Source organism: Drosophila sechellia, chromosome 3L, assembly GCF_004382195.2.
Source record: "Drosophila sechellia strain sech25 chromosome 3L, ASM438219v1, whole genome shotgun sequence".
Lineage (NCBI taxonomy): Eukaryota > Metazoa > Arthropoda > Insecta > Diptera > Drosophilidae > Drosophila > Drosophila sechellia.
This window is the reverse complement of record NC_045951.1, coordinates 12,526,246-12,551,308: the sequence shown is the minus strand read 5'-3', so window position 1 is coordinate 12,551,308 and position 25,063 is coordinate 12,526,246. Positions and strand designations below refer to the sequence as shown.

At 38.3% G+C, this 25,063-nt stretch overlaps 2 protein-coding genes across 4 annotated transcripts; both read left to right on the top strand.

The window, feature by feature from the left end:
* Window positions 1-15: 15 nt before the first annotated feature.
* LOC6605498 (ecto-NOX disulfide-thiol exchanger 2) lies at window positions 16-5,848 on the top strand. Of its 2 annotated transcripts, XM_002030295.2 has the most exons (7): window positions 20-117; window positions 408-989; window positions 1,051-1,776; window positions 2,966-3,072; window positions 4,267-4,386; window positions 4,451-5,062; window positions 5,195-5,848. In XM_002030295.2, exons 1-7 carry the CDS (start codon window positions 114-116, stop codon window positions 5,456-5,458), a joined length of 2,415 nt encoding a protein of 804 aa, XP_002030331.2. In that variant the 5' UTR covers window positions 20-113; the 3' UTR covers window positions 5,459-5,848. The 2 variants fall into 2 exon arrangements, with proteins under 2 accessions (XP_032574554.1, XP_002030331.2); XM_032718663.1 differs by lacking the exons at window positions 2,966-3,072; window positions 4,451-5,062; window positions 5,195-5,848 and having other exon boundaries at window positions 16-117; window positions 4,267-4,347.
* A 1,140-nt stretch (window positions 5,849-6,988) lies between these two features.
* Window positions 6,989-24,959, top strand: LOC6605497 (facilitated trehalose transporter Tret1). Of its 2 annotated transcripts, XM_032718665.1 has the most exons (5): window positions 6,989-7,300; window positions 14,515-14,552; window positions 22,443-23,063; window positions 23,347-23,598; window positions 23,669-24,959. In XM_032718665.1, exons 3-5 carry the CDS (start codon window positions 22,467-22,469, stop codon window positions 24,233-24,235), a joined length of 1,416 nt encoding a protein of 471 aa, XP_032574556.1. In that variant the 5' UTR covers window positions 6,989-7,300; window positions 14,515-14,552; window positions 22,443-22,466; the 3' UTR covers window positions 24,236-24,959. The 2 variants fall into 2 exon arrangements, with proteins under 2 accessions (XP_032574556.1, XP_002030330.1); XM_002030294.2 differs by lacking the exons at window positions 6,989-7,300; window positions 14,515-14,552 and adding an exon at window positions 17,989-18,287.
* The last annotated feature ends 104 nt before the right edge of the window (window positions 24,960-25,063 follow it).

Here is a 25,063-nt window from a genome sequence, read left to right as displayed (position 1 = left end):
AATTATCGGATATCGATACTCTTTTTAGGGTGACCAGTTCGAGCAGCCACTCATCTCTAAATATAATTAGTTTTTTTTATACATACCTGTCGTACAATTACTGGGGCGTTAATATGCGTAAGTGATAAGATAATGATTTAAAAAGCCCACTATATGTGTAGCAAAGCAAATGAAACAAATAGAAAGATCTTGGAAATTCAGAAACAACATTATTTGCGGTAAATTCGACTTTTATCAGCAGGTGGGACTTACGCCATTTTGGGCACTTGCCACCCCCCAGCTTTTATTTCTTTTTATTTTTTGCCTATCGAAAATTGAGTTGCTCAGCTGATTGGTTATTTTGTTTTGCTACCGGCTTCGTTTGGGTTGTTATCTCTTTTAAATTACAAACTGTGTACATTTTGCAGTACCGCTCTTTGGGACCATGGCGAATGGCGTCAGTTTGCCAAATCACCCGAACTTCCTCAACCAGTTGGCAGCTGCAATTTCCACGGCGGCCTCGACCACATCGGTCGTGGGAAATCCCTCCTCGCCCCCCAACCAGATCCAGAATAAGATGGCAAAACAACAACAACAAACACAGGGCAGTGCCCCCATGGATCTGGAGAATGAGAACGAACACTCTGCGGATGTAAGCTCGTCGACGATGCACAAGGAAACCAAGTTGCAGGCCACATCCAACACGCTCACTCTACCCGATTCGACGCAACTATACCTGAATGGCTTGGTACACACGCCACCTGGATATCTGTATTTTCCGGCCACCCAACCGGGTGGTGCTACTGCAACCGGCAATCCATCCTCTGCTGCAGGGGGATCCACGCCGGCAGCTTCAACAAACAGCACCGCCAATGCGCAAATGCTAATGGATCCTACGGCCATGATGGCGGCGGCGATGCAGCAAATGCAACAGATGCACTATGCAGCGGCAGCAGCAGCCGGAATGACCACAGAAACAGGAGCTGGACTAGAAGCAACACTTAATGCGGGTAATAAAACCAAGACCAAATTAGAACCTTAGATCCCCCTTCTAATAAAAGCATTCCTTAGATGGCGTTACACCAGCTGGCCTCAAGGAGGTGATCAAGACCAAGAACTGCATCCTGTTTCCACCTAATCCAAACGCACCTCCTCCCACAATAAGGGAGCGGCCACCAGGCTGCCGGACGGTGTTTGTGGGTGGACTGCCGGAAAACATAACCGAAGAAGTGATCCGGGAGATCTTTGAATCGTGCGGCGAGATCACCACATTGCGCATGTCCAAGAAGAACTTTTGCCATATTCGCTACCGCCAAGAGGGTGCCATAGATAGGGCCATCTACCTATCCGGTTATAGATTGCGTATATCAGCGCTGAATGAACCTCCCAACTTTGGACGCCTGCATGTGGACTACGCACAGGCACGGGATGATCAGTATGATTACGAGTGTCGACAGAGACAGCATCAGAGGGAACAGCGTCATCGTGAGCGCATGTCGATGGACAGGATGCGATCGCAGTCGCCGCCACCAATACCACACTACACGGATCACGAGGCTACGTCTGTTGCGGAGCACCTACGAACCAACGAGACTTTCGTAAAGGCCATTCAAACGATTACCGCGTGGCTAGAGCGTGGAGATTGCACTAAGCGGAACGCCAATGTCTTCTATTCGATGATCCAGAGCACTCATGCCCATGTACGAAGACTCCATGCGGACAAACTGCAACTGGAGGAGGATCTGAAGAAGGCCAGAGACAGCTATCGCAACCAAATGGGCACCATGTCCACGCAATGTAAGTATTTCGGCCTTTCAGCCGGAAGATCAGCTTTCTTAGCTCTAGTCTAGACGGGAAACTAGGCGCCGATCCCACTTTGAAATCCTATTTTTCTGTTTACGTTGCGCCCGGGTTAGCCTTTTAGCGTCTGTATATCTGAACAATCTACCAGCGTACTACACATCCAAACACCTACACCTACACTGAAAACACACCATACCCATCCTACACAATATTTAGCAAATCTAGTCATCGAATTATTAAATGCCAAACTCAATATATGAAACTACCGTCTAAAATTTGCTCGCCAATGGTCGCTGGAGCAAGCCCAATGAATCCAAGCAGTATCAGGTAAAGACTAGCCGAAAAAGACGAAGCCCAAGGCCGCCGCACAGCAAAAGTCAGTGGATGAGGCGACAATCGAGATAGCCTTTGTTCTAACAACTAAAAATGTTTTGTAATGGTATATGGAGCCATAGCACAAGCTTAGGCATTTCAAAGATTAATGCATTTACTAGGAAGTTCAGTCGTTTTAATAAGTTTTACTAAATTGTTACTGCCAATTAACTACCGCTAATAAGAATTAAATCAAAACCCGCTTAAATTATCAATTATTTTGATAATTAATATTAATGTAAAACTATAAAACTACATTTCGCATTCATTTAACAGTTTGATTTCCTGATTAAAATGGAACATCATTTCTTATTCAATCATATTTTTTTAAAAAGTTGGTCGCCCTTTTCACTGATTCGCTCCACTGTGCGGCTTTCACTGTGTCTCGACACCACCACAAAAGTCTGAAGTCTTATTTGGCCCAAAAGGTTTGTAAGCCGCAAGGCAGGTAACAAATTGAAGCAATTGGTACAGTTATGGATTGAGGTCCTTGTAGAGCATCTCAGATAATCTCAGACTCGGACAAACGTAAAGATAGGTAATCAACGCTGTTGTATTCTCACTAGATTGTACCTAATATATCAACCTTAAATAACCGTAACTACTCTAAATAATTTCTATGCGAGGGTTTCTCCTGTAGTTTAATTTCAATTTTTCATTTCTCACTCATTTTATTCGCAAGAGAACAAGTCTAGTTTGACAAAGGTGAAGAGCAAAACTGAAAACCAATGCAGATATACAATCAAAAAAAAAGAAAAAATACCCTCTGTCCTCCCTTAATATTATTATATATTATTGCATTATTGTTCAGTCACTCAGATTGAAAAAGTGTTCAATGCCGCTAGTCACAAGAAGGTTTGGGACCATTTCACCAAAGCCCAAAGAAAAAACATCGATCAATGGAAGAAATTAGCCACGGTACGTACTAAAATGTTCAAATAATCAAATACGAACAATTTCAAAGATGTTGCAAATTGTGTAAACAAAAAAATACATTTATTGTCCAATAACTTCGATTCACTGTTGTATCTCTTGGTTTCATAATGTTGTATCCGTTTATGTTGATGTTGTTATCATCGTTGTGGTGTTGCAGTAGATGTCTAACCATTTTACTAACGTAATTTGTGTTATCATTCAGCATGTCGCCCATTCACCCGTCCTATATAATCATATGGTACTATTCCGTTGGTGACGCTTATAGCTGTTAATTGCTTTTTATTAATTGTTAATTTCTTTTATTTGTCCCGTGCATTAAGACTCTTTTTAGCTGTTTGTGTTTTCGATTATCAAAATTTCCAAATCAGTTGTGATGTCACTAAAAAAGAAACTATATTAATATTAATGTAATTTGCAAGCTTAAAATGTACTGTCGTTTAAATTATGTAGAATTAGATATATGAATAAGATTATTTTAAGGGAAACTTTTTAAGAACAAGTAAACTATATTATTATATTTCTAAAAATCAATTTTTCAAAGTAAAAGTCCGTTTTTAAACAGTTTCCTAATCATAAAAACTCATTAGTATCTTTCTAAATATGAGGTCTTTTACTTTTATAGCTTTCGCTCTTGATCTGTAATGCTTTGGTCTATCTTTTCTTGGCTTTCAAGTATCATTTGTTGTTGTACTATCTCTATTTTTAACTAAGCATTTGCATAACATTTCCGATACGCTTTAAATACATTGAACTAAACGTAAACCTTAGCCGAGTGTCCACAAACCTTCAAGTTTCTATGGGAAATTGAATTTTATAGAAAACGAGAAAGGTTTTGATGGGCACTCAGTGAAATCGATTGGTTGTGGTAAATAGCAAAAGGAAGAACTAAAAACATTGCTGCTGTGATACATAATTTGTGCAACAAATTCAAATTAATTTTTAATAGCAAAAAGAAATTAATCGAAACAAATTCTAAAACTTTTTGAAAATGTGGCGAGGTAAGTAAGCGGACCAGAACAGAGTCGTAAGCAAGGAAACAAATTTGATGCATTATTTAAATACACAAATTTTATAGCTAGGTTATAATATTGTAAGCAATGGTACTGAAACCAAATAAAACCTATCCAACTAGTAGCAACGGGTAATTAATTGAAGCTCCTTTCGCATGCCACGCAGGAACTTCGAACTGTCCAGATCACGGATGATGATGAAATGGAAATCTCCGACGATGAGCGTGACTACGATAGACGCGGACACAGCGCAAAGCGGATTCGCTACGACAGCGATGGCTTAAAGGTATGTTTCTCAAATAGTTTAGTAGTAGTATCCTGAAATAAAATAATGATTTTAATTGGATCAGGACGAGAACGACTCTCTACGCTGTCAAGTGGAGGCCATTCGACATGAGATGACCCTGGAGCGCAGTGATTATGTCCAGCGCGAAAAGCAGATAAAGGTACTTCAGGAAACCATTCGCAACATGCAGACCCAGCTGCTGCAGACGAAGCTACGCGAACAGAAGGACAACAAGACCATTGAGCAGTTGGAACGAAATCTCAAGGACGCCGGCGTTAAGCAACTTCTGTTGAAGACGAAAATCAAGGAAACAGTGGACAAGCTAAGGGACAAGGGGGCAAACAGCACTGGAGCCTCAAATGCTTCAAACGCCTCAAATCTCGACTACAGCAGCGGGGATTCATGTACCCGGGAAGGCACTGAAATTATCCGCCCACAGGCAGAACCGGAAATAATTGATATCGATAAAGTGGATGATGATGTCCGCATCATAGAGCACCAAAGCGGTGTGGTGGAGATACACGAGATCGAGGACGATGAGAAGCAGGAGCCCGCTAAGGATTCTACGAAAAGCAAAGCAAATGAGTCAATTATGGAAAATGTTTCAAAGTCAAATCATGAGGAGACTATAAATAAAAGCAGCAAAGAGCAAACCCCAACAGTGGCCGCGGAAGAGGTCAGTAATGAGAATTTTTTGTGTAACTATATATATATATATTTAATTTACTGAATTTATCACAATTTAATAGAAATACATAGTATTTCATACATTCCCTTGTATATTTCTAATCCCTATTCTTTGTTTTAGATGACTTTCAAGTCGCTAGTCCTGACCGAGGCCAAGATAATTGCTCTAGCCTCAGCCTATCTGGTGCTGCATCCCCATGGCGTTGACATCGCCAACATAGCCAGTTACTTAAGCGAAATGCTGCGCAACAATGCTGCCCCCAGTAACCATGATGATCTAGCCAATATACTCGGAAAGTACACAAATCTCTTCAAGCCGGAAAAGGAGAAGTGGAGATTCTGTGGCTTCAGCGAACTAACTGAATCTCAGACGGACTCAAAGTGAGGGGATGAATGCGGAATGTAGACTCGAATAAGATGACAATTAAATGCTTTAATTATCTTACAACTATATCATAATGAGTAGCGAGTAAGCGGAGGAAAGTGAAATGTTAACCAAAGGAAAGACGCAAGTTTTTCGATGAAATCACGACTTAATGAGACCAGTTCCAGGTTTAAGGGCAAGTACTCGAAAACACCACAAACTAACTACCGTTTCAATTATTTAAATAACTCAACCTAAAGAATATGTATACACTTAAGCTAAATGAATTCAATATATACAAAATATATATACATAAATATTTTAAATAAGCTGAGAGGCGGGAAGTCGCGTTGCTTTTGTTGAACGGAAGCGAAAGAATGGAACCAAATAAATTTTATGCTTAACTACAAACAGTTTTCTTTGATTTGAATCGAATAAAATATTTGGTTAATAACACACACATCTTTCAAGAGAGCTGAATCTTGAAATCAAAAAAAGCATCTTAAATATTTTGGGATGTCCATACTTATTTTTTAAATTGGTTTTATTGAAATGAAATTAAACTTAATATATGTGTTTGGTTATCAGTTGTGAGCTTCCTGATTCACAAGCTTTACATGATTCGTTAATTGAAATCGAACACGATGTCAAATTACATTAGCATTTTTATTTGAGCTTTAACAAGCTTTATACATTAAAAAGGATTTAATGAATGCGATTATTATACCAAATTCTTTTTTTTCTTCTGATATTTTTACTAAAGTTTTATTGTAAAAATACATTCGCTAGAATTTCTTCTACCTAAGCAATAGTTCATGGACTTGATGAAATATTTCATTACACACAATATGATGAAATCTTTTGTTATCCTGCAGAAATATGTACATACACATATGTAACTCCAAAACATTACGTAAGGAGCTTACGTTGGTGTCGTAAGCCGCTATAAAGTGCGCGAAAAGAAGCTGCGCGTCCTCTCCCAAGGACAATGCCCAACAGCATCCTGCTTCACCGTGTCCTTTGGTCCCTCTACCTGCCCGTTCTCTCCCACATATTTCAATGACGTGATGAAATTCCATACTCGACCTATGAGTTTACCCAATATTTGTGACGTCAACGAAACGTTTATCGTATTTAAAGCGCGTTTGGAAATTTAGCATAAGCCGTAACCGCAAAAACAAAATTACTGAGAGATGAAAGTAAAACAACAACTACATATGCAGAGGGGGAGATGCAAGAGAGAATAAGAACATGAGCGTAAATTTCCCAAAGCAAAAACAATGTACTACGCTACACGTAAAAAAATCAGTGCTGTTTTTCCATTAGCCTAACATATTTTTTCAACCTTATAGACTTTTTTATACCTCCTCTTTAATAAGTAAAGAGGCTTTTGGTATTTAAGAAAATATCTCTCTAAAACCATCACAGAATGAATAGCCATATACATCACGTATTTTCTCTCTGTGCATCGGTGTATTTGGAGTGCTTTTCTGCCGCTGTGCCGCTGCGAACGTCGACGAGGGAGGCCCGTCTATATCAATGCTATCAGTCGTTTTTGCGAATTTGAGGCGCGCGGTTCTGTTCCAGAAACCGGCAGGAGGATTCCATTGGAACGAACCACTGATTTTGTCGTACATGTCCAAGTAACGGTGTGTTTTAAGTGCGTGCATGTGAACTGTAATTTCGTCCGCCGCTGTATATTTTAATATAATTACGTGCCCTTTCTTTGTACAAAAACGAAACAAATCGAAAAAGGGGGAGATAAAGGAAAGTCTCGCTCTTCAAAGGACAATTCAAGTTCACGAATTCGAGTGGGAAGCTGCAGGGGCAACAACAAATCACGTGTTTTTGTTTTTTACGCGGGTAAGTTCGATTTTCACCCGGTCTTTTGAACGCAGTTTGAGAGCCACTGGCCTTTTCGAAACAGCGACAAATAACACAGAACACAACAAATTTATACCAATCTGTCGGACAAAGTGATAAATTACCGGCTAGGGGTAAAAGCAGAAAAATATTTCAAAATAAATACAGAAACCCGAAACAACTTGAATTCATTTTTAGTACAAATATACGTACCCATATCAATGTGAAACCTGTGCGAAAATAGCAGTTTTATATTTTCAAAATTTTCCACTGATCATCAAATATTGAAAAAAGAATTCATCTGATTATGCGATGCTTTTTTGCACTTATGACTTTGTTATGATTATCTATTCTAAGAGATTTCAATATTTAAACTTGAAAATTTTAAACAAGTTTTAAAATTATTTTTATGAAATTTCTATCAATCAAAAGTGGTATACATTATTTGTTAAGTTTCAGTTTCCGATAATAAATTAGAATTACCCCATATTATTTATAATACAATTGGCGCTAGTAATATTATATAGGGTTTATCTTGTCACGGGATACTGAAAACCATACCATAAATAATTAACACAGATTACCATCAGTATATAAAAACATTCGGAAAACTTGTTGAGCGTTAGGAAATATATTTTTTGACGTCAAAGATTGAGCCGAGAGGAAATAAAATTTTAAAATGAGCGTCAACGCAAAAAAATTTTGTTTGTAGATAAAAAGTGCGCCTGTACTAAGAATACTACACTTTTCAGATATGGAATATAACCAGTAAAAGAAATTGTGTGAAAAATACATAAATTCATAAGGAAAGAGTGGAAAAGTAAACTATTCCTAAGCGGCTTATCATGTCTTTTCCATTTCAATGGGTAAAATTGAAAGTGGTGCACTTGGTCAATCAGTGCATTCCACTCTTTTGAATTTGTATAGTAGAAATATGTCAGGGGTTGGAGCTCCCTAGTCTTGGCACTTGCCATTCGAATGTTTCGACAGTAAACAATGATTAATTAGGGACTGTGACATGCGTTTCGGAACTGAACTATGTCTATAGGGTCGAGTGGGGAACATGTTATTCCGCCTTCGATGGGGGAAAAGCTTTGTGCTGAGTTAAGCGTAAACTTGATGAGACACTGGAACGTGCCAAATGTCCACATGGGCTGTAAACAAATTCGATTCATAAAATACACGATCTACACACTTATTTATGGCATGATCCATCCCACTCTGCTCGCGTTAAATTCCCGAACATAAGTTTCCCAACCGCAAAGTACTTCCAGGTATTCTGACCAGCGATCTGAAAAACCCCCTGGGCAAACCTTTCCGACCAAGTTATAGTCAAAATTCGATTTTATATTCGTATGGGAAGGGGCATTAAAAACTGTAAAAGAATCTCAACATTTTCTACTCGAAATAAAAAGTTTTTTTTTTGTAGATCAATTGATAAGTTGATAGAACCCCATTCGATTGCCTTGGAAAAAACTTCGTTGCGCTGATAAGTAAATGGAACCGCTTGAATGGGCTTTATATGCACTTCAAACTGTAGACCCTGATCCAAAAAAGAAAGTAACTGATTAAGTGGAACGGTAAAGTTCAAAGGAAATGTATTTTATTTATGAAAGTTCTTTGGTTTTTTGACTATTAAGCCGAGAGATACTTCTAAACTAAAAATTTAACTTACTTAAATAATTCACTATCATAATATTTGTCGCTATAAGGATTCTTAGCTATACCAAGAATTTGCAATGTAATTTTGTCGATATAGTTTGCGGAATGGATAATAAATAAGAAGTAAACATTAGTCAGACTTTGTTTACACTACACCCCCTTTCTCCGGTTTCCATTTATTCGTAACCAAACTCGCTTGGTTCATCGAAGTCAATCCATTTACATTATTTTACGAGTCAGGTGCTTATCCACTAAACACAACACTTTGTGCAGGTGTACATACCAAAAAACCAAATCCAATTAACTCGGTCTAGTTCAAGCGCAAAACCACTATTTTGCAATGAATTATCTAGAAACAAAAAGGGGATTTTTGGGTGAAATGGAGATGTTATCCCTAGATTTGCATATTGGAAAATTAGCGGCGGGGAATGTGAGATTTTCCCCCAGCCACAATGCATCGGAATGAAAAGCGGTAATGGGAGAAATTAACATCACGTGTCGCGACAGGTAATTGACAAGGGGGCGGAAAAGGGGCGGTGGGTGGTTGTAATTCAATCGAAACATTGTGACGTCAGGGAACTCGGTCGTTTCACCTGCCAAATGTAAACAAACTGCAGTGACCCACACATAGATGCGATTACAAGATACAGATACATTCCGGTGGCCTTGGCCATGTTGACTCATTTGTGTGATTGGCTTTTAATCAATTTAAGGTGTTGACAACTATTTGCATAACGAAAGTGAAATACCACATTTCTCTGTCAAGTTCATGTGGCTAATATTGCTAATCTCTTTATATGTATGTATCTTTTTGAATTTAACTCAACGCACTGGCTACAAGAAAGTGGCTAAAAATAATGAGTAAGAATTTTCTGTGACGTCAAGTTGGAATAATAAAAAACGCAAAAACTGTTGGCGACACCCACACTTTGGCTGGGAAAATGTGGGATATTTTCCTGCAGCCAAACAAGTTGAAAAGTTCTCGGCGGAGAGGAAATGTTGGGCAATTTATTGCTAGAAATATTTATTGACATCAATATATAAAATAGATTTTCCCTACCTTTTTTACATATAAAAAACCAAGCCCCTTCATTGACTAATAGAAATTCCACAATTTCACTCTAAACAAAGTTGAAAAGAGTTCAAAACCACTTTTTTATGCCGCTTGGATCAATGATCTTATTGTTCACGTTTCAAAAATTAAAATCATATTAAAATATGAATGAAAATACATACGTACTGTATTTTTTTAAGATAATCTTGTTTAATTGGTAATTACACATTTCGCACTTCGTTTACAGAATATCTGGTTTGCTCGTGTGCTAAACATGTAAAGAATTATATTTTAACCGGCAGCATCACGTACTATTGTGTGTTATTAAAATTACAATTTACTATATACACACTGTGAACTTTTGTTGAAATGTAGTTCCTTTTCCCATCAGCTGTTCCATCTACGGAAGTTTTGGGGTTTTCCGCGAATTCTGTGCGAATACTAATCAGATCGCAGTCAGACTCGATAAATCAACAAATAATTCGCGCACCTGTAAGCTCTCCTCCACCCACTAAAACAATCAGTCAATCAACTGCAGTGACGCTGATGACTACTTTTCAATTCAATTCACTTTTTCTATTGATCTGCCGAGTTACGCACTGACATATATCAGATTACCTTTAGTACAATTCAGCAAACGGAAATGGATCATTAAATGCCAGATTAGAGGGTGCAAAAAAAAGTGCTAATTAAAACTGGTAATTTGCCGTTATAAATCACTTCAACTTTGAGCTAAACTATTTTGTTTCAGCTGATCTTCAAAGGAAATTGCAAAATGGATTGCATAATAGAAAGCCTTTTTAAACTTTGAGCGCTGTTAACATTAAATATTTACTAAATAAGTTACCTTACTATTTCAACGTAACCATTTTTTTGCGACTCCTTTTAAATTTAGCTTAACGCCTTTGTTCTTCTCGTTCAGAAATATATAAATTCTCCATATTTAACTTTTCGAAAAACGACATTACATTCATTTTGGTTGTATTTATAAATTTGCATCTGTTTTCTTGGAGATTTCGTAACGGGGTTTGCTCATTATCGTTGCAGCAAAACTCGTTTTTTCTGTCGGCTTATTTCAAAAAGGTTCTTTGTTCTTTTCACGCTGCCTACTAAATTAATTGAATTGCGGAAATCGCTGATAAGCGATATTACATATAAATTCGGTTAGTCCAGGGATTAATTCGATTCGTACTTGAAGATTTCATCCCGGAGACAAAAAAAAATGTCAAAACAAAACTATTAGATTTAACCTAGTACTTTGTGTTCAATGTTATTTAAGATTTTCATGGGCGGAGGCGTGAATTATTTAATAGAATTTTAAAAAATACATTGGAATAATTCGACGAGCCTTCTGTGTGGTTTTAATTTCTTATCAGTGTTTTTTTTTTCAAAAATTTGTTTGTCGTTCGACTCAAAAGACTCGTATTTGCCTAGAAATAGGCGATATTTCTGTTATCAGGCTAAGAAAACACATGACAAAGTGTCAAAGAAAATTTCATCCAGACGCGCCAAGCTAAAGATAGTAAATCAAAAGGCACGTCTATAATTTCCATTTAGATTCCAATTTCCATAATTTTTCACTTGAGCATTTCCCCTTTCAAATGGCAAAAGTGAAATTATGGTTTTGGGTATGTAATAACATGCGATTAAATGATTGACTCGCTCTCAAGTGGGGCAACTATTTGCCGGGCATAATCGAAAACATTTACTACGAATGCTGCTATCTTGTTTATCCTTCGTTACAGTTGATAGTAGCCTGTTGGATTGTGCAACCGGACAATTAATCAAGTAAACAAAAGATATATTAACGATACTTGCGTTATCCTTCACGGATAAGTTGAACACGAGTGATAACAGCTCGTAAATGTGGGAAATCGGCGTTGAATCTTGAAACTCAATACGATAATGACACGAATTGGGCCACTTCATTGGAAGAGCCTTGTAAATGAGCAAGCTCAAGTGCAAAATGTGGATGATAAGGGTGTAAAGTGACTAAAGTGTGCTAATTGGGCATGGAAATCTAATAAAATACTTGTGCGACACATTAAATCTAACGAGGATCTCTCGGCTTGTCTTATCATCTCTACTATTTGAGTAAGGTATTAATCAACTGCAGCTACCGTACAGAGACACTTGGGATTATACGGACCTTGGGGGACTGCGATTCGCAATCGGTAGAGCTTTTTACATTTTCCAGCCACTAGGATCCCAGCACAAACAGTCGGCGAACGAGTGGAAAATGTGTGTGTGTTCAATATGTTCAATTATAAATTAATAATGTGTATTTATTGAAATCGCCTGCAACTAACCACCAGCACCAGACGTCGTTCCACATGCTGGGCTGATAAACCCAATGAACTCCCGGCGAATGCACTTGCCACCATAGCACGCCCCATCCGCCGACAAATGATCGGCGAAAATTCCCGACATCTTTTGGGGCTCGTCCCCAAGATCCAGCCTGCGTCAATACGAGCCCACAATTGGCGCCTATAAATAATGTGATAAGCAGATTATGTCAACAGCAGCTAAATAATGGCAGTACACATTGGCGATAGTCGCTCATTACGCAAATCAATTGCAAAGACTTTGAACTTGTACCATCCAAGAACATGGCTCCATTGGCCGACTTCACGGTTGATCAATGACCATCGGCGTAGGCCGTCCATGGGGCAATCTAATTCTTAAGCCACAAAGTGGCCTCTCATAGTTATAGCCAGTAAGTTGTGCTTTTTAAATAGACTGCAAATGAAAGGGAATTTCAAGTATTGTTGATTTCAATAGAATTCAAAGATTGATCGCGGTAAATTTGAAGTGTTAATCGCAGAAACTGATAGCGACGATCTTGAAGAATTCAACGCAGTGAAAGTTGATAAGCTCTAACGTATATTTTGAAGTGCTAAACAAGAATAGAACCCATTTTGAACTTTAAACGATTAATGATTAAAATAATCAATTATATATAAGATCTGTTTTTTGTTATATCTACTGGATTAAAAAGCTTTTGGCATTACAAGTTCTAAATCCTATTACTCATCCAACGTGTTGTGTTAACCATCAAATCTTATCATATTAGGCAATGTCATTATTAAGCAATGACTTTCCTCAGAATGCTTTTATATATTTTTATCTGAGCGCAAGCAGATCATAAAGATTTCTTTTAATCAAAGTAAAGTGCGCTCAATTGGCACTAATAAATTCTCGGCTAGGTATAACGCTATGCTCAGATATTTAAAATATTTTCGCTTTTCACTGAATTTAATAAGGAAATCTCTAGTTAAGGTTGCGCTGCGTGTTACTATTGCTACGATGATTATGATGGTGATGATGATGATGATGATTTTGGGGGGTGTGTTCGGCGCCAGCTCTTCACTAGATTTGGACTATCTCTTGTCATATTTATGGCTCTATAAGGCCCCGATTGACCGTTCCTAATAATGCACTCGACCTGCGATTTGTGGCTGCACATAAATACTTCGAATGCCAAAACGCGAACCATATCTGGGAATGGTGTTATATGGAAATCTATTGGTTCGTAAACCGAAATACACTGGGGGGTCGTGCGATAAGCCCAATTGCCGATACCGAAATATACCCCATTGTGGGAAGTGGATCCAATATCGCCACGCTGCAGTTTCATGGTGATAAGGATATGTGATAATAGCACCTCCTACATGCCAATAAATTGGTAATGTATTTTGGTGACAGATAAGACCTCTTGCACATTGTTGTGATAAACTGTGCCCTGTCAAATATTTATGGGCTAAGGTGTTCAAACGCTTATCAGGGTAGCGTTAAGAGCCATTTGAATACATTTATTGAATGGAAAGCCTATAAAGTTGATTTAATTATTATTCAGAAGGCTAATAATATAATTATAAAGTACTCCAAATAAGAGACTTATTTGCGTAGATACTTTATTCATTCTTCATATATTTATTAAATATACCCTTCATAGCTCTTTGAAGCTGGATTATGATTAATTTCCAGTAAAACACAACAAACAAAAATGTCACAGGTGTTTCTGGAACATATTATTTTATTTACTTGGCGATATAACTCCTATTGTTTGATTCATTTCCACACTTTTTCGATCCGCACAGTTTGAGAGCAATTGTTGAAAGTGGAAAAATAGGAATAAAACTTTTTCGTAAGGAAAAGCTTTCGCACGAACAAGCTTTTTGTCCGTTACCAAACCAAAAATTTGAAATGAGACTATCTAAAAAAATATAAATTATAATAAATTAACAAATATTTAAAATTAGAAGTATAATTCATTTATTATTTACCTTTTTATCTTTTATATTATATATATACGTGTATATGATTTTTTATTTATAAAAGAATGTTATTTAATTTATTCTAGCAAATTTTTTTTTAAATTATGTGATTCTACGTCTAAAAAAATCATTAAAAAAAGGGTGCAGATAAAATTTTTATTTTTAATAAAATTCCATATTTAACCTCGTTCTCACTTGAAAATTTTATTTTTTCATTTCAGGAACCTCAATAAAAATTCGCAATCTGTGATCGTTGACTGTAAGTAAACAAAGAACACACATTAAACTATAATATAAACATTTTAATTTATGCAACGTCAGCTAGACATTGACCCAAAATTAAGAGATACATTTACAGCAACAAAGAGCTTTAATTTAAATAAACACGAATAAAAGTCGCAGTGATTTTAAAACAAATTTCACCAGTTTACGGAGAAATTGCATGTCTTTGCTCGCATTTACTTTGCCAAGGACAGGGCAGCCGCTTTTGTGGCCCAAAATATATGCATGTGTATATCCATAGATACATTCACCTTGAGGTCGCCGTCGAGGACGAATTATTGATTTTGGGCCCTGCTGGCGGCGGGTGGCTAAGCAGAGTTTATCAAATTCGGAGCTGTTTACATCATGTTGGCCCTGTCACAAGTTCAAATGTAGGTCGTACTTAAAAGAAACAAAAATGGCTTTGACTTGTGGGTGATTATGGTGGGTCAGCAGAAATAATTGGTGGCTGCACTTGAACCAACAGCCAGGCAAATCGCGTGATTTTCGTGCGCCAACGAATGATTTTCGTAAGCAAGTGCAGAGAAATATTTACATTTGCTCGCAGAAAAAAAAAAACAGACACAAGAGTATGATACATATTTATTTAGTTTTCTTTGGCATGTGAAAGGGGCTCGTTTTACGCTGTAGCCGTTTGTGATTGGTTCAGATTTTTGGGGCTTGGCTTCCGTGACGTCACACGGCGCACGCCCCTCTAAACAGCGATATATATATATGTATCTGTCAGATACATCAACACGAATGCGTGACGTAGTTGCTGCTGACGTAGTTTCACTGAACTGGCCAACAAATTCCCGAGCCTATGTCAACTTGGCCCAGTGCTAATGAGCTTTCTGTTGCATAACGCCGTTGGTATTTTATCGTTTCACCCTTTTGGCCCTTTCCACAGAGTAATTAGTATGTATAGTGTAGTGCTGCGTGCGCTGGTTGTAGATACAGATACTTTCAGTAGCCAGCACATACTTTCTGTATCTACGCAAACGCTTTCGCAGCAGGTGAGCCTGCTTTTAGGCGCTCTGCGAGCCTGTTCCCAGCGTGGAGCGTGCCAAATGTTTGGTTGTGTTCCAAGTCCCGCCACAAGCTGCGCGTTAACGCCCCCTGCCACCAGCGGGGGGTTAATGCTGGCGGGCACAAGGACAAGGTTAAGGGTGCTCGCCCAGCGCGTTTGCAAAACGATAACGGGGTTGCGTTAGAACAAACTCACTGTGGCAAACTTTTAAAGTGCGTGCAGTGAAAAAATATAAGATAAGCTAAAGCCATTTTCATATGTTTTATATGCGGGATATTAAAAATGTCTCTAGTACTATAATAATAGCTTTAAAAACATTTTCAATCCATAATTATTTAATTTATTATTTTAATATTTTGGTATTTTTATGCAAATATGTAAAGAAAAAAATAAGGATATTTTAAACATTGTCTTTATGTTCTTCATTGCTTGAACATTCCTTTTGTAACTTTTAATAACACACTTCATGTACTTAAATATTTGTTAGGCTTTTTTAAGATTTTAGTGTCTGCGCAAAACCTTTCCTGAGTATCTGGATGTATTTTTATAAATAACCAGGTGGCTGAATAAATTATAAAATGTGGAATGCATTTCACGTGCATATGCAAACATTTTAATGTCTGAGAGGTCGCAATACAAATTCCGGAAATTTAAAAATAATTTCACGTGCTTGTTTAAAGAGCATTTGTATGCAGCAAATTTCCATAAGTTCTCACCAAGAAATTGATTCTGGCCCTTAACCATTTCCATATGAGAAGTGTATTCTAATTATCTGACCCATTTATGGCTATTGAGCAGTGTCATGTTTGTTTATTAAAACGACCCAAAGAGTGAAAATGCTTATTTTCACCCACCTAAAGAGGCAATCCATTATGCTCAGTGGCAGCCGCATTTTCCGGCCACACAACAAACGTGATCCATTGAACGTACCCCCACTCGCAGCTAGGCAAACAGTACTCCCCGCCTGGCCAAATGGAATTGGAAATGATAATGGAAATTCTACAATTTGAACAAGCATCGAGTGTGCACAAAGATATATCTATAGATCCATGTATCCCTCGATTCCGTAGGTGGAAGGAGAGCGAATGCATTTGCTCGGCTGGCTTTGTATCTATATAATCTATCTGTGCATACGGAAGTTCAGTAAAGATAAAGACACGTGGCCAACTATATAGTTTAAGTGCATTTTAATCTCCTTTTACCATGGCTTTCTGTTATAATAAACAAATGTATTTTCTTTTATTTACCTGTATATTTCTACGCTAAAAAGAATGCTAATATTAATAATACAATGTTTTAGATTGTTAATTAAAATTTTAAATCTTTTATAACAATAATTAAATTTACATTAAAAAAGTCGCCATGGGGATATATAAAACATAATTAATATACATGATATGTTATTTAAGAATATTAAAAAATATTCTACAAAATTATTCAAAGTCCTTGAGTTTATTGATATTAAAATTAGTTTTAAAATTTTTCAATAAGTTAAATACGTTAAACAAGTTTCCCTGAAATGGATAGGTACCTTTCATATCAAAGTTCTCAATCAGAGCAAATTACGGAATAGTCCTTCGACAATTCGAAGTCAATTGGAGATGCATAAATCAACATTACCTTGATTTAATGCAGAGCAGATGCAAAATGCGAAAGCCCAGGAGAAGGAGATGCACCCCATAAGCTGGACTGTGCATCGAAAGTTGCATCCACATGCACATGCACACGTACAGCGACATCCATGCCGCGTCGTTGAATGCAATTTCAAGCAGAACGATCCGAAATAAAAATCCAAAAATCTGAGCAACGTAGGCGCCTGCAATTCCAGTTTGGATTTTGCCGCCAAGAGTCAATAGCCTCCTTTGGATATAGTCTTCACCCCAATGTATGGTCGCTGGAGAGCGGTACCAGACCAGTTTCCCGAGGCGGCCCAAGACCAAAGCGAATGAGAGCCAGCAAGAGAATCCGGGGAACTGGGAGAGCGGCAAGTCCACATAGCAGAGCCCGGCGGATGCCTTTTTAGTGTTTGGCGCGCCATTTGCTAGCCAACATTCGTTGCGTGCGGTTAAAGATACAAAGATACTCCCGGCGCACAAATAAGATACTCGCAAGTGCCACTGTGGAAACATCGATGAGCCAACCGATACATATCCGAAAATATCCATATATCTTAAACAAAACTCGTGTCATATCGCCCAGTTCACTGGCTAATTAGCAGGGCAAAGAAGGGCCAAAATAATACATTTTTTGGCCAGCAAAATGTTTGATTGTTGATGCGCATGCGCCTTAAAGTATTCCATGCTACGTGGGTGGCCGACGTGTTAAAGGACAAAAAACGCAAGCCAAAGGACATTTCTCAGACCTTGACGCATTGCTTAACATTATCACATCGCCAAAGCTAAAGTGCAGTTCCAAGTGAGAAAACGCGGGCAGAAATAAACGGATAATCGCCGAAGAATATTGAAATACATATCCCCCATCGTAACAGTGCAATCCTACCGAAGTTTACATAATCCCTTCGATATGTCCACCGCATCGTCGAGCAACTCCAGCGGCGAGGAGGCCAACAAAAAGTCCGGATCCAACAACGAGGAGAGCTCCCACCTGCTGGAATCCGCCGAAAATGGAGCCAAGTACGGCTCCAGACAGCCGGTCAAAATCGTCAAAGCCAGCGATAATGGACGCACCAGCTCCACCCCACATGTACGCAAAGATTCGCATGTTTTCATAGATACGAGCACTGAGAAAAATTAGACGTATATAAGTTAGAAATTTTGCAAATTATGATTAGCTTAACTTATGTTTAAAGAAACAAACTATGAGAGATTAAACCCTTAATCATTAATTTTTCTTTGCGCTCTATATGTGTGCTATTTTTTTCTCAGTGCTTGCTTAACTTTAGTTAATTAACGCTGTCCAGCTGGCTAGCCAAGTTATAATGCATCTTTTGATGTTGACCTTGGTTGAGAGACCACGGCGAAAGTCCAATTAACGCAGTGTGAAAAACGCGACAGGAAATAAAGTTGCTTAAGGAGCAAATATACAGATGCCCTCAATATAAAATAATCAAGTTGTGATGCCTTTCCAAAGTAAGGGCATTCAAAATCTGCGTTGTAGCTCCAAATATTTGCTCAAAATAGGCAAACAATCTTTGTTGTTGCAGAAGTAAATGCGGTGCTGAAAGCAGAAAGATGTTGCCGCTAAAATATACGAAATATAAATAGTTTACCAGGCAATTATCAGTCTGAAATGAGTATTTTTCCAATTGCAAAAGCTATCTCTATCAAGCGATCACAAACAAAGAAAATAGAGTATAATTTGCCATACCTTATTACATATAAGCATTTCCGCTTAGCATACATGTATTTTCAGCGATAAACAATGAAAACACAATCATGTTTTTCAGTGGACTTTATCTTAAATCCAGTACGTTTTGCTACATACTGGTAGCTAAGCGTTCATTGATGGATCGCACAGCTTATCAAACTAATGAGTTCCGTTCCAAAAACAATGTGGAAACTTTCTATTTTTATTTGGTTTTATGTTGAACAAGGTCACAATAGGCAAAAAAAAATTCTTTGAAAAATCATTAACTATAGAAAAGTCATTTTGCCTTGCAAAGAATAATTTGATAAGTGAGCACTTCAAAAATAGGGGCGTATCCCCGATTCCCCGAAGGTAGAAACTAGAAATAAAAATTGTCATAATACGAATGTTGGAATAAACAAAACCTTACATATATGAATTTTTTCAATTGAAACTCGTTCCACAGAATTCCCAAAATGAGTTAACAATTTTGTGGGTGTTTATTTTAGTACAAAGATCACACGCATTAAATAAATGTGCCACCCCTTTGGAAATTAAAAAAAAAAATGTACTTATATAGACACTGGAATGATTTTACGACTATCATTTGAATACGTTTTAAAATACGACCCACAAAATTATAAAAAACTCGACCAGTTCGATAACAAATTGTGGCACATTTTTCGAATATCAATCAGTTGCCCTAAATGGTTCGCTATGATGGTTATAAAGCCATCACCGTTTTCACTTTCATTGTCATCGTAATAACCACCAAATTAAGACATTATAAAAAAACTTTGAATATTTTTGGGTATAATATTAAAAGTGCCATTATAAGCTCAAGGCCTAGGGTATTTGAGAAATTATTCAAAAAAGATGGGTGCACATTTATTGAGGTATTTTGAAAATCAAATAATCTTAATAAATAAAAAAAGTTCTTTAAAAATGCGGTAGGAATTTTTCGAACTATTTTTATGCAAATTTTATGACCAGTGGCCCGGGATTATTGTGCATATATTAACCTAGACCACTCAATAATTATGGAGTATTTAAGCGGAATTGGCTTATGCTCTACAGTTAACCAGTTTAGTGGAATGCCACAATGCATATTAAATTACCATTCTTACTTATGACGCGCACTGTTGCGCCTGCCACTGACATTAAAACGAACTTGGACCTCCGCCCATTTAGCCAGTATCATCAACGGGCTTGCTGGGGGGATTTAGCAGCCGAAAGTGGGGGACTTGGGTGAAAAGAGCTGCTTTAACTGGCAGTAATACTAAATTTAGATACTAAATTTAGATACGACAGGAAGGCAATGGATTGACCACATTAGCCGCAGACGGAACTCAAACGAACCAAGGCACAGAATCGTGGACAGATATCGATTTCAGACGCGAGATTTGAACGCTTCGCTTGCTCGCGACTGGCAATCTGGAGGTGTGTCACCCAGTCGACCAGAGCAAAGTGACAGTTAATATGTGGGCGTATACATATATGTACGTCTGTGCTATTGCCACATGGCCTTCTCCTTTTTCCAGCTGCAAATCTCGGCCTGCATTTTCACGGAAGTGATTTGTTCTCTGCTCCTTCGTTTCGCGTGGGTCGGATTGGCAATGGAACTTTGAGTGGGATTCGCCAGTGGGCGGCGACACATGGGATGTGGCAAGTTATAGGCGACGAAGAAATAGCCATAAATTACCCATATGCGCCAGGCGAAATGGCTTTTATGATAGTCTCTTAGACATGCAATATGCAATAAGCGAAAATATTATGATAATGAGCAGTATTGTATCTAAGATCTGTAAAGAAATCCATTTGAAAATCTCTAAAGAAATCCATTTGAAAATCTCTAAAGAATTCCATTTAAAAATCTCTAAAGAAATCCATTTAGAAGAAAATGCATTTCACCTCGATTTAGTTCAACAATTATTACTTTTTTTTCAAATGGAATTCACGCTATGCTACAAAACAACAAAATATATTGTGTAGATGTTGCCACTGTAAAAACAAGATTTGAATTTGTTGAAAACAATTCGAACAGGCCCCCTTTTTTCGCACAAAAATGTACAAATCACGTACAACACGTGCCAAAAGCAAAGTAAGAGGATATGTATTGACTATTGACTATATTCAGAATTTAATTGGAACAACTGTATAATATTTGTGTTTCTATAAATTATTGAAAATATGTTTATATATTTAGAATACCGTGTCTTAGGTCAAGTTTACTCAAAATTCTTGAAACACGCCCCTTTTAAGCACAGAAAATAAAGCACAACCGCATATCGTAGACCGTGACTTTGTTTTGTTTATAAACATGTAAATATCTTTAAAAAGATTTTGATAAATAAAAGCTGTGCTGAATGCCGGTCTGCAATATTTTTAAACACGTTTATAGATGGAATTTGGGCAACTTACTGATTAGGCACGCGATAACCTAAGCCATATGTACATATATATAGGCCGATTCCACGGTAATTTATGGCCAATGAACGGAAGTCAATGAGTATGGTTAACAATGTGGTCAAACACTACATATATGAGTAGTTAATTGGTGCTGCTTGAGTGATCTCAACACCTTGAAAGGGGACTAAAATAAAAGGGAAATGTATATTTTTTTAAGAAATATCTATAGGTAGAATGGATTTCAAGTGAGTGGCTCATTCTAATGGGTTATTTTGGCATGATGTTTATCTTTAATGCGGCTTAAATTATTACGTGTGCCTATGGTAAATGTATGTAAATTCAAACTCTATATAAATACATCGTTTAATTAGGTAATTTCCATTTACCTAATCTCCGCCTTATCTCAGAAACTCTATCAGCTTATGCTTAAAAGTACAAGTACAAGAAGTTTCATTGATCAAGTGCCGGTCTTAAGAACATTCAAGTGGAAACACATGGACATAATAATAGTACTTTGCGTCTCAAAATTATAAGTTCCCGTGCGGCATCCCTAACTTCAAATATTCCCACCGATTCCTCGGGTATCTTATGGGATTTTCCTGTCCATATAAGCTTGGTATTCAGGGGCGAGTGCTCGCGAACTTGCCTTAATTTGGGGGCTACTTCTGTTTATGTGACTGGTATAATGAAATAATGAAGCACTTGAGTCCAATCGGAATGGGAAGAGCATGGCCCCCCGTTATTTTTCGTATTTTTATTTTTTGGGGCCGGGAGAGTGCAATAAATACTATCGGACCTGCAATAAATGTCCTAATCACTGACCGGGGGTTCTGACCTTATCAAGAACCATGGCATGATAATACTTGTAGGTAGCTAATAGCTGGCCCCCAGTCTAAGTCAGTTGGTCAGAGCAGAAAGATCTAATTAAAAGTGAAAAATAATGTATTATTTTCAATAAGGATATGTGTATATTTACTTTAATTTACATAGTTTATATTTTGAACGATATATGTTGATCAAGGACATTGATCCTGTTGCTCATTAGTCTTAACTATTCCTTATTGAAGTATTAACAGAATAAGCAATATTATTAATTACAGCCAGTATTCATAATTTACTTATCAACTCCATCAACCATTGCAGGATCAGGAGAATCTACTGGGCAACATGGTGCACACGTCGACTTCGAATAACTCCCAGAAGTGGCCACAATATGTGGCCGCATTGGCCGCAGCTGGTGGCGCCTTCGCCGCCGGTACCGTCCTGGGTTGGACATCGCCGGCCGAAACGGAGATCGTGCATCGCGGCGAAGGATACGACTTCACTGTCGACAAGGATCAGTTTTCGTGGGTGGGATCGGCCATGACCCTGGGTGCCGCCTGTGTGTGCATTCCCATTGGCTTCCTGATCAACATGATTGGCCGAAAGTGGACCATGCTGTTTCTGGTGCTGCCCTTCATCCTCGGTTGGGCCATGCTCATCTGGGCGGCCAATGTGGGTATGCTGTATACCTCGCGTTTCATCCTCGGTATCGCCGGTGGAGCTTTCTGTGTGACTGCTCCCATGTACACGGGTGAGATTGCCCAGAAGGAGATTCGCGGAACGCTGGGCAGCTACTTCCAGCTGATGATAACCATTGGTATCCTGTTCGTCTATGCCGTCGGAGCTGGTGTGAACATATTCTGGTTGAGCATCATTTGCGGCATTCTGCCCCTCATCTTTGGCGCCGTCTTCTTCTTCATGCCGGAATCGCCCACCTATTTGGTAAGTTTTTTAGATTTTCAGTTTCACCAAAGAAATTTTAAAGCCCTTCATTTCCATTAATACAACTTATGAATATTATTTCCGAAGAAACACCCCGTAAATTAATATCTATTAAAATAATCCATTGGCCAGATATAATCTGCGAGTCAATCAAGATTAAATCGCGGGCAAACCCACCTTGTATATCTAAAATATAAGAAACCACCACGAGTTTGCCATCAAAACCAGAAAACCCTTTTCAAGTGTAATTCAACGTGTTTAATTTCCAAATCCCCATTGACAGGTTTCCAAAGATCGGTCGGAGAACGCCATCAAGTCCATTCAATGGCTGCGTGGCAAGGAATACGATTACGAGCCAGAGCTGGCGGAGCTGCGTGAAACCGACCGGGAAACCAAGGCCAACAAGGTCAACGTGTGGGCTGCTCTGAACCGTCCCGTCACCCGGAAGGCTTTGGCCATCAGCATGGGTCTTATGTTCTTCCAGCAGGTCTGCGGAATCAACGCTGTTATTTTCTACGCTTCGAGGATCTTTTTGGTGAGTGTGAATAGGATTGTTCTATATATCCAAATATTAAACAATAATTATCCCATTGCCTCTATTTCAGGAAGCCAACACTGGCATCGAGGCTGAGTGGGCATCGATCCTGATCGGTATCATGCAGGTGGTGGCCACCTTCGTCTCCACCCTGGTAGTGGACAAGCTGGGCCGTCGCATCCTTCTGTTGGCCTCAGGAATTTCCATGGCCGTTTCCACCACCGCCATCGGAGTGTACTTCTACCTCCAGAAACAGGACCGGGCACAAGTGGTGAGTCTGGGCTGGCTCCCAGTGGCCAGTCTGTGCCTGTTCATCATCATGTTCTCGATCGGCTATGGACCGGTGCCATGGCTGATGATGGGAGAGCTCTTCGCCACCGACATCAAAGGATTCGCTGGATCGCTGGCCGGAACATCTAACTGGCTTTTGGCCTTCGTGGTGACCAAGACGTTTGTGAACTTGAACGATGGCCTGGGAATTGGCGGAACCTTCTGGCTATTCGCTGGTCTGACTGTTCTGGGTGTGATATTCGTTTTCTTCGCCGTTCCGGAAACCAAGGGCAAGAGTCTTAACGAGATTCAGCAGGAGCTGGCTGGCAACCGGTCGACTCCACAAGCTATTCCCGCGGAAAAGTAAAGGGGAAATGTTCACCTGAGGAGCCCGAAAGGCAAATCGCAATTCGCAAGCCGGAAGGCGAAAGTAGGACCGGAAATCACTGTTAACTTGCTGTTAATATACGTTCGATTTAAGTTCGCGTTTAGTGCAAGTCTTTTGGCGTTTTCTATGGATGAATTTGTTTATAGAATTTAATATCCGCATAGATTTTCGGTTAAGCATAGCAAGATTCAGATGAAGATGAAAAAAAGTTGCAGGAAACTATAACTAAGAGCGAAGACTGAAGGTCAACTGCAGAAAAGCCGCGATAATATTTTTTTGCAGCCATAGAAAAGACAACAGCAATTTAAGAAAAACATATATACCTATATATATATATATCCATATAATGTATGTATGCTTATTTAGTGTTATTCATTAAACCAACGAAGTCTGTTTTACAAAATTTTAAGGCATACTTGCATTTGTTCGGATTTTTAAGCTGTTTTGCAAGCATTTGTTCGATAATTCTTAATCTAATTGTACTATATTGTATGTCTATGTATATGTACTTTATGTATGTGTAGCTGTTTGGGTCTAAATTTCAAGAAGCATTCAGTCGATTCACTTAGCATAGCTCGATTAAGTTGTAAGACACGCCATTTGCCAATATATTTATATACGCCAAGTTAGCGAGAGGAGATGTTTATATTTTATTTAATAAAACCAAAATATACACATTATTTTTTAATAATTTTCCAACCGATATTTGAATTTAATTTTATGATCGCTGAAAGCTACACAGAAATCCCGTCTATCATTGTTAAACTTGCATATAGTATTTATGGAAAAATTTAAACTACCGATGAA

Excerpts from the sequence above, each read along its gene's own strand:
- LOC6605497 (XM_002030294.2), top strand. The coding sequence starts at position 18,108 with ATGTCCACCGCATCGTCGAGCAACTCCAGCGGCGAGGAGGCCAACAAA. Across the intron at positions 18,288-22,442 it reads GCACCAGCTCCACCCCACAT|GATCAGGAGAATCTACTGGG; the intron begins GTACGCAAAGAT and ends CAACCATTGCAG. Across the intron at positions 23,599-23,668 it reads ACGCTTCGAGGATCTTTTTG|GAAGCCAACACTGGCATCGA; the intron begins GTGAGTGTGAAT and ends CCTCTATTTCAG.
- LOC6605498 (XM_002030295.2), top strand. Across the intron at positions 1,777-2,965 it reads GGGCACCATGTCCACGCAAT|TCACTCAGATTGAAAAAGTG; the intron begins GTAAGTATTTCG and ends ATTATTGTTCAG. Across the intron at positions 3,073-4,266 it reads AATGGAAGAAATTAGCCACG|GAACTTCGAACTGTCCAGAT; the intron begins GTACGTACTAAA and ends CATGCCACGCAG.